General features: G+C 46.7%; 1 protein-coding gene across 3 annotated transcripts in view; it reads left to right on the top strand.

The window, feature by feature from the left end:
• The first annotated feature begins 703 nt into the window (after positions 1 to 703).
• Positions 704 to 9,277, top strand: part of MRPS18A (mitochondrial ribosomal protein S18A) — a 17,083-nt gene continuing 8,509 nt past the window's right edge. For all 3 annotated transcript variants that reach the window (XM_058734093.1, XM_058734095.1, XM_058734094.1), the window contains exons 1-2: positions 704 to 859; positions 8,899 to 8,930. In XM_058734093.1, coding sequence (XP_058590076.1) covers positions 748 to 859; positions 8,899 to 8,930 — 144 coding nt within the window. In that variant the 5' untranslated portion in view covers positions 704 to 747. The remainder of the gene's footprint in view (positions 860 to 8,898; positions 8,931 to 9,277) is intronic.

Here is a 9,277-nt window from a genome sequence, read left to right as displayed (position 1 = left end):
AACAATATCCCTGCCTTCGTGGAGCTTACAGTTTGGTGGAGAAACAATATTATACAAATAGATGTAAAACCGCGACTGTGCCAAGTACTAAAATGGAGTTATCTAGCGCTGAGAGCCAGTAACCCCCGTTAAGGAAGACTAATGTGGAAGTGAATTTTGAGCAGGAGAAATAAGCAGGAGTTTTACCAGGTGGCCAAAGAGCAGGCAGAAGAAATAGCTATACGAAGGCTCTGAGGCCAAAGGGAAGTGTTAAATATAGGAGAATGAAAGGCAAGTGTGTATTGGGGTTGGAGGAGAGATTGATGGAGAAGGGAGGAATTAATTCTATGCCAGATCTACCTGATACCTGATGTTCCAGAACCGGAGTCCTAACCATTTCAACCTCTATTGTACAGGCCTACCCCCACCCACAAGAAGCAAAAAATCCGCATATGAATTTTAAAAGCTTTAAGGAAATAGGTGTAGTGTATGTGATTTTACAAAGAAAACCTGTCAGGGAACGAAAGAGACCTTGAGACTTCGAGGACTGGCATATGAGAACTAGAACACCTGCCCAGGACCCTCGGAATCACTCAGACTTCACACAGGGCTCCAGGCTTAGCCCCAAGCCGGAGAGGCGAGGAAGCTAGAAATTCAAGGCTACCGGGGCGAGACTCCCACAGCGGCACACTTCCTGCTCACCATTGCGGCTGCGCGCGCGCCGTTCCGGAAGCGGAAGTGCACTAGCGGTCACCGTTAATTTGCAAGATGGCGGCTTTCAATGTGCTGGTGTATGCTTGTGGACGGCTGCTCCGAGGGCTCCTGGCTGCTCCAGTCGCGACCTGCTGGGCTCGGCCTCCAGCTCGCGGGTTCAGGGAAGGTGAGTCCTGGGTCCCGGCTACCTTCTAACGTTGAGGGAAAGAGCGGGGGAGGTTGCTTCCCTCAGCCTTCATACGCCCCTCCCTCCTTTTCCTTAGCGCGGTTCTGAAACGCGGGAGATGCAGGCGCTCTGGAGGTGCTTGGAAGCACTTTCCAGACCCTGAAGCTATTATCTTGACTTCCCACTGCTCGCAAGTGTTCTCACTAGTAGGGGAGGACGGGGGGGAGGACAGAAAGAAAGGCCTGCTTAGTTAGCAGGGCAGGAAGAAACCTGTCCCGGGGTTCAGAAAAGTTTTCGGTAAACGTCTGCATGTTAGTTTTGATTTCCGTATTCTCCCAGCTGCTACCTCCCTCGTTTAAAAAAAAAAAAAAAAAATCCCTGAACCATGAGCGAAGGACATGTGGCTACCCTCCCCAGTTTCTCATCCGAAAATGCTGTGTTCTGATGGCGACTTTTTCCGCCCTGGCCGCTAGTCTCCCAGAGAAGTGGAAGCTAAGGTGGAAAAGCCACCGAACAGCTGAGGCAGGCACATGCTAGATGGTGCTTCTCCTTTTCTATAATCGTTAAGTCTGGAAAGGCAGCCTGCTTCCAGAAGGCCAAGTACTGGACTTCAAATTGTCAAGGAATTCTGTCTGGAAAAAGAAAAGATACAGCCCCTTTCCTGAGAAGTTAGGTTCTAATGAGATGATATGTATATGCTCCAACAAATGCAAGTTTTTACATGACTAAATATAGGGAGATTTGGTTACTAGAAACAGAAACCCAATTGGAAGTTTTACTGAGGGGAATGTGTCTTGAACAGGCTTTGTAAAAAAAGGATGGACTGGCAGAGAGTGAAAAGGTCTTTTGGGACATAGCCTTCCTTTGTGCATTGCTGGAAGCAGGAAAGGATGAGTGGTGTGCAAAAGTGATACTGGTTTTTGTTTTTGTTTTTTAAGATTCTGGCATAGTATTGGCCAACGTATCCTTCAAAGCTGAAAGGTATCCAGAGGGAAAGGGTAATCCTTATTGTCAGAGGGAACAGAAAAGTCCAAAAAGAAGAACCAAATGAAGCATCCATTGGATTTGTCTCAGAAAGGGTCTCTTTTTAGCTTTCAGACAGCAGTGGCAGACCGGGCTCCTGGTAGGCCTGGCCCCAACTAACTGGGCTTGGCCTCCAGCTCGCAGATTCAGGGGAGGTGAGGGGGGTCCCAGTTTGGGGAAATCAAAGAGAGATCTCATGAAGAAACAGAAATAGGTATGTTAGAAGAACTTAGCTGTGAAGGGAAAATGGAACATTTACTAGAAAGAACGACATAATTCAGATACTGCCTGGTTAACATTAGATAAACTAATCCATTAATAAAGAAAGGTACCAAAGAGATCATGCTGATGACAGAAGGACTTGGTAAGATGTTTCATCTCTACCCATGCTGCACAATAAGCATATACCCATAAGATTTTTGAGGGTGTCTACCAAGCATCAGGCTCTAACACCTGCTGTTTACATATCCATTGTGAAATTGAAAGTTGAAAACAGTTTTTTGCCATGTTCCCAGAGAATGTACGAGAGGAATCAGGGTTTGTTTGTTTGTTTGTTTACAAAAGAGTATTTGAGATTCAAATTTTTTCAGCTGGAGATTTTGTGAAATGATGGACTCTATAATCAGATTGGTCTTTCAACTCTTTCTCTCCGTAAATATCTGGGTTGGTAACTATTTGGTGTTACTCGCCGTCAGACCTAAAAGCTAAATCATTGAATCAATGTGACCTTACATAAAGGCATTACCATATTCTTTATTCTGCTTGAGAACCACCTGTCTTCAAAGCCTTTAAATGAAACCACTTTGTCTTGATACACTATTTAAAGTTGTGGGGAGGAAGCTGGGTGTTTTGCTGAAAATACTCATCCTACTTTTTAGAGTATCAGACAGTACTCCCTAATTATAGGCAGAGTTCATGAACACCCAACACGTGCCTGTAGTGACTCTCAGGCTAAAGCAGTGGTTCTCAACCGGGGGCAGTTTTGTCCCCCAGGGAACATTTGGCAATGTCTAGAAACACTTTTGGTTGTCACAACTGGTAGTCCTGGCATTTGGTGGGTAGAGGCCAGGGATGCTGCAAAACATCCAGTGCACAGGATGGCATCCCCAGCAAAGGACAGCCTGGGCTGAAATGTCAGTTGTGCTGCTGGTTTAAGGTTGATAAGAGGGACACAAAAAAAGCAAAAAAGATCCTGGAAAAAGCAAAAGTGAAGGAAGATAAGAATGGAAATTGTGGTTTAGTATGCACCCTGCTGCAAGCACTGTGCTAGGTTTTCCACATACATTTATTCAGCCTTCTCAATTTTTTTTTTAATGTTTATTCTTGAGAGAGACAGAGACAGAGTGCAAGAAGGAAGAAGCAGAGAGAGACGGAGACACAGAATCCAAAGCAAGCTCCAGGCTCTGACCGTCAGCACAGAGCCTGACACAGGGCTCAAAATCACAAGCCATGAGATCATGACCTGAGCCGAAGTCGGACACTCAACCGACTGAGCCACCCAGGCACCCCCTTCTCAACAGTTCTTACAAGTGGATATTACTGACATTTTTACAATGAGAAAATCTGGCCCAGAGGAGTTCAGTAGCTGCCCAAGATCACACAGCTAGTAAGTGATGGCCTCGAAGTAGAGCCAGCACTCTTCCCTCTCCACCATTAATATCACTGGGCTACTCGACAGAAGGGCTTCCCTGTGGTTCTCCCCCAGTGAAAACTCTCATCACTTAACTCGCCGAGGACCATTAGTACTTTTTATGGGAAAGATTGTTAGATCTCATTCCTGCCTTATCACTCTTGGGAAGGAAATGTATTTAAATTTTTTTTTATTTTAAGTTTATTTATTTTTGAGAGAAAGAGCGAGTGGGGGAGAGGCAGAGAGAGAGGGTGAGAGAGAATCCCAAGCAGACTCCGCACTGTCAGCATGGAGCCCAATGCAGGGCTCGAACCCCACAAACCGTGATATCATGACCTGAGCTGAAACCAAGAGTTGGGCACTCAACTGACTGAGCCACCCAGGCACCCCGTGGGAAGGAAATGTATCTAAAACAAGAAAAATAAACAGACATGACTATCTGAATGAATAATAATCATCTATCAGAAACCAGTGCAGAGTATGTTGAAATGAGTAAAGGCTGAGGGAATTTTCTTCATCTTTTCCAGTTAGCTAAGGGGTTTTCTGGAGGACTTAGCAATTCAGACAAGGATGTGCATGTCAAGTGGACATCTCTATAGCTAAAAGCTTTAAGAGATGAGTGTGTGAGTTGGGGGCTTTCCAGACTTGAAGGGACATAGTCCAGAGTAGCCTGCTAGTGGAAAAAGCATAGTAAAGTGTAATACAGAGGGACATTCCCATCGGAGGTCCAAGGGAAAAGAACAGGCTAGGTGATTAGGGAATCAGAAAACTTTGGTAACAGGGGCGCCTGGGTGGCTCAGTCGGTTAAGCGTCCGACTTCGGCTCAGGTCACGATCTCGTGGTCTGTGGGTTCGAGCCCCGCATCGGGCTCTGGGCTGATGGCTCGGAGCCTGGAGCCTGCTTCCGATTCTGTGTCTCCCTCTCTCTCTGCCCCTGCCCCGTTCATGCTCTCTCTCTGTCTCAAAAATAAATAAAACATGGGGCGCCTGGGTGGCGCAGTCGGTTGGGCGTCCGACTTCAGCCAGGTCACGATCTCGCGGTCCATGAGTTCGAGCCCCGCGTCGGGCTCTGAGCTGATGGCTCAGAGCCTGGAGCCTGTTTCCAATTCTGTGTCTCCCTCTCTCTCTCTGCCCCTCCCCCGTTCATGCTCTGTCTCTCTCTGTCCCAAAAATAAATTAAAAACGTTGAAAAAAAAAAAATTTAAAAAAAAAATAAATAAATAAAACGTTTAAAAAAAAATCTATAAATAAAAAAAAAAAAAAAAGAAAACTTTGGTAACAGAACTAAAGATGAACAAAAGGGAGTGGGGAAGGAGTTTGAGAAAAGTAGTCAATAGCCAGAAGTGCTGCCACACATCCCAAACCCCCACTCGACTCCCTGGCCCTGCCCTAAGACTTGTAAGTGCCGCCTGTTGGCCATCAGTGACTCCGTTCTGTAATATTGTGCTTGGGACTTGGTTTCCATGGATCCTGTCCAAGAAGGACTTGGTCTCTGGGCACTTGCTGTGGCAGCGCCCTCCACATCATTCATGGGTCCTCCTTCCAACTTTACTAAACAGTTGAGTCTTTATACTGCCGCAGTTCACTGTGTCTGTGTTTATGTGGCCATCAAGGTCTTTCTGCGTTCACTGCAATCTCACCACAGCGCCGTTTGCTCTCGACTGTTATAATTCAGTTGTCTTGGATTCCATCCTAGGCGAGTATTTATTGAAGTACTCAAAGGACCTCTTTACAAGGCATGGACTTTTATTGTAGTGAAGTTCCCATACTTGGTTTCATTCCTTTTTCTACTCTAGGCCAAAGACTGTCTTCCTGTTCTGTTCTAATTCTCCACAGTAGGTAGAGCAGGGCTGTACCCTCCACAGGTGCTCAGCAACTTGTGTTGTCTCACATGGGACGGATGATTTGATGTGTATGAGAAGTGCCTGTCTTAGAAGATTCGACCCCTAATTCCAGTTTAGAAAACTGCTTCATGTCTTTCCTTAGTTTACTTGATAATAGCCGCACCTCAGAGCACAAGGGTGATTCCATCTTTTTCTAAACAAGTTTTCCGTTAGTACCTAAACCTCTTAGTCCAGCTTTTCATGGCCATCCCCATCTTGAACGGAGAGGAGGTCAGGGACAAAATGGATCTCAGGGTTTGTTTGGTTTTGACTTGTTTTTGTATGCACACTGAAAATCAATACTATTTTGATTCCTATCTCCTGTTTTCAGAGGCTCAAAATCTGCTAGGGGCCTCTTCAGGCTCCAGCCAGGCCTCCTGCCCCTGCACTGAGACACAGCCCTGATCACTCTCAATCCTGCGAGAGTTCTCGGGTCATTCCTTCTGGTTTGACAAGTTGTCTGCATAAGATAAGCATCTGCCTATTGTTTTACCCACTGGATTATAGTAAGATGATTCACTGGCTCAGGGTTGCTGTGTGGGGAGCTAGTGAACAGCCGAGCTGGCCACAGGCTTTTGATCTCTCTTCCAGGGGCCAATGAGATGACTTCAGGGTTTGGTTCTTTGCCGGGAGTGATGTGTGTTCTGTTAGATTTGTTTACCTCATGGTTAGGACCCAAGTGCCTCCACAGAGAGGGGAACCACATGTTTATCCGCTTCATGTTTCAAGACATCGTTCTCCTGCTGGCTTGAGTGTACCAGAATGTGTCTCTCCTTTTGTTTCCTACCGGGATTATTAAAAACTTGCTCCTCACCTGTTGCTGCTTAGATTTGGTTGTTCTCTGCCCCTCTCCCAAGTTGGTTTTTGCAAAGTTTCCGGGGTGCCTGGAAGCCCTGCTGAGCTGGGGCTGAGTCCTTTTTCTGCTCCCCCCGCGTTTGTACATTGACACGTTTCAGTGACCGTCTCCCTGCAGCTGTGCTGGCCTCCTGACTGAGCATCAGTCTGAGTCTCACCCACATCCCACTTAGGCTGGTCTCTGTTCTGAACAAGTAGATCCGTGTGTGGGGTGACGCATTTTCTTTTACAGGGAGAAAACTAGTTTGTCTTTGAATGGATTAGTAACTACAGTGTTCTGGAGGAAGCCTCAGGGCCTTTCTGGCCATCATTACTCCCTTGTGTATCTGGAGTGGGAACATTGAGGGGCTCTCAGGTTGGTTGTTTTGGAGTAATGAGTCTTTCTGAATGGTCTTGCCCAAAAAACAAATGGGGGACAATTCCAGACAGTCTGTGTCCAATTAGGTGTTGGTCACAGAACTCAGTGATCACAGATGCTGCCCTGGGCCTCCAGTTGAGTTAGAATTGCCTCATTTTTTTCTTAGACATTCTCTTTCTCTTTTTTTCTTGTTTATTATTTATTGCAAAAGCAGTACATGTTTATTTTAGAAACTTTAGAAAATATGGACAGGCATAAAGAGAATAAATTCACGTACTGCCACCACTGAATGAAAACAGCATTACCATTTGGGTACACAGCTTCAGGGGTCTGAGCCTCCTGAAGTCTACGTCTGATTGTATGCTCATCAGCGTGTTTCCAGGAAAAGATCCGTAATTTTCACTAGATTTTTTTTTCAACGTTTTTTATTTATTTTTGGGACAGAGAGAGACATAGCATGAACGGGGGAGGGGCAGAGAGAGAGGGAGACACAGAATCGGAAACAGGCTCCAGGCTCCGAGCCATCAGCCCAGAGCCTGACACGGGGCTCGAACTCACAGACCGCGAGATCGTGACCTGGCTGAAGTCGGACGCTTAACCGACTGCGCCACCCAGGCGCCCCTCACTAGATTTTTTTTTAATGTTTATTTATTTTTGAGAGAGACAGAGTAGGAGTGGGGGAGGGGGAGAGAGAGAGGGAGACACAGAACCTGAAGCAGGCTCCAGGATCTGAGCTGTCAGCATAGAGCCTGGTGTCGGGCTCGAACCCGCCAACCGCAAGATCATGACCTGACCCGAAGTCGGACACTTAACCGACTGAGCCACCCAAGCGACCCTTCACTAGATTCTTAACATGAAGAACAACCTTAGGCTCTGTCTAATCCGCACTACTCCTTGCCTTGGCTGAAGCTGAGTAAAACTCATTATGGTAGCCAAGCTGCGGTTAAAATCCAGTTTTAGTATTTAGGGAGACAATTTGCAGTCTAGCTAAGTGGACCGAAGTTTTCAGTGACAGTAATTAGCAGCCAGAAGGGAACCATGACAAGTACTTCGTGGTCTTGATGCTAGCTAGCATTTATTGAGCATGTGCTGTGTACCAGTTCCTATGCTAATGGCAATGGTTTCTCTCTTTCTGAAGAAACTGGGAGAACAAGAAAGAATCTCCAAGAACTTTTTTTTTTTTTTAATGTTTGTTTATTTTTGAGAGAGAGACAGTGTGAGCAGGGAAGGGGCAGAGAGAGGGAGACACAGAATCCAAAGCAGGCTCCAGGCTCCGACCTGTCAGCACAGAGCCCGATGCGAGGCTTGAACTCCTGAACCACGAGATCATGACCTGAGCCGAAGAAGTCGGAGGCTTAACCGACTGAGCCACCCAGGCACCCCTCCAAGAACTTTGTTTGATGTTTGCCGAACCTGCACCATGGGCTTGGTTCTTCTTTGAATATTGTTGAAGTTGTCATTCTGCATCCTGGTTGAGTACACCAGGAGTAAATACATACAGCCTGATGGATGTGTGTGTGACTTACCGTCTTGCCCTCGAGTTTTCTTCTGACTGCCTCAGACCTTAACAGGTGGAGAGCTCTGTCTGGAATTGCAGTGCTCTCCTGAAAACTCAGCCTGGACCAGCGTCTGCAGGGCCCTCTCCCCCACCACCCTCTCCAGTGTACATACAGCAAAGGTGCAACCCTGCAGGAGAGGAGTGGAGAAGGACAGAGGAGTTAAGTCACACCGCTGCCTCATACAGCTGTAACCTGGCTTCCCAGGCTGAGTTCTGGGAGTGCCATCCGCTTGTCTGCTGTGGGGCCGCTGGCACAGCATTAGTTCAGTCCTGTGTCTGAAACGTCAGGGTCAGAAGCCATGTTTGTCTGATTCTTGTCATGAAAGGACACATGCAGTAGGTACTTTTGAAGACCTTTTAGATGCTTCTGTCCCCACCCCCACCTCACCTCTGAGGTCACATCGCTAGGCATGGGAGGGTAGGATCTTGCCAATTCCCCTGGTTTAGAACCAAGATGAATTTTGGCTCAGAACAACAAAAACAATGTGGAGACCCTTAATCCCAGAGAGATGATATTACTTGGGGATCTAGGCTTGCCCCCACCTAGCCTCAAGGGCATAGAGCCTTGGCACTTGGAGGTGAACCCTGTACCCTTTTCTCTTCCAGGTGGGGATAGTGGGAGAGTGCAGACTGAAAGCTCCGTTTTTCTGCATGTGTAGAATTTGAGCTATTATTTGAAACTCACTGTTCCTTATTAAATGGCTGACCTAATTTTTCCCCTTTATCTCTGTAGTGGTGGAGATCCAAGAAGGGAAGACAACTATAGTAAGTATCATTGAGCTGGCCACTACAGCCTCTTTAATGCTTGTAGCTGCCTGGGAGGGACAGATGGACGGAGGCCCAAACTGGACTCCTGGCTTCAGGAGCAGCTCCCTCTGTCATCATAAATCCCACAGTCTACCATTTTTCAAGCTGTGCACTGTAGTGGTTGAATCAGAGACGGTCACTGTGCCTGGACTGAGGCCTCTGTTATTTGATTAAAGTGGCATTTTGTATGACAAGGTCTCAGAGGTCTTTGTTGATACATTCTTTGGTGGGTGATTAATCAGTTTTCTAAAGGGGAAACTAAGGCAGTGGTGAGACTGGAAAGCCCAAGTAAGCTGACCCATGGT

The sequence above is a fragment of the Neofelis nebulosa genome, chromosome 6 (assembly GCF_028018385.1).
Source record: "Neofelis nebulosa isolate mNeoNeb1 chromosome 6, mNeoNeb1.pri, whole genome shotgun sequence".
Lineage (NCBI taxonomy): Eukaryota > Metazoa > Chordata > Mammalia > Carnivora > Felidae > Neofelis > Neofelis nebulosa.
This window is presented reverse-complemented; position numbering and strand designations above follow the sequence as displayed.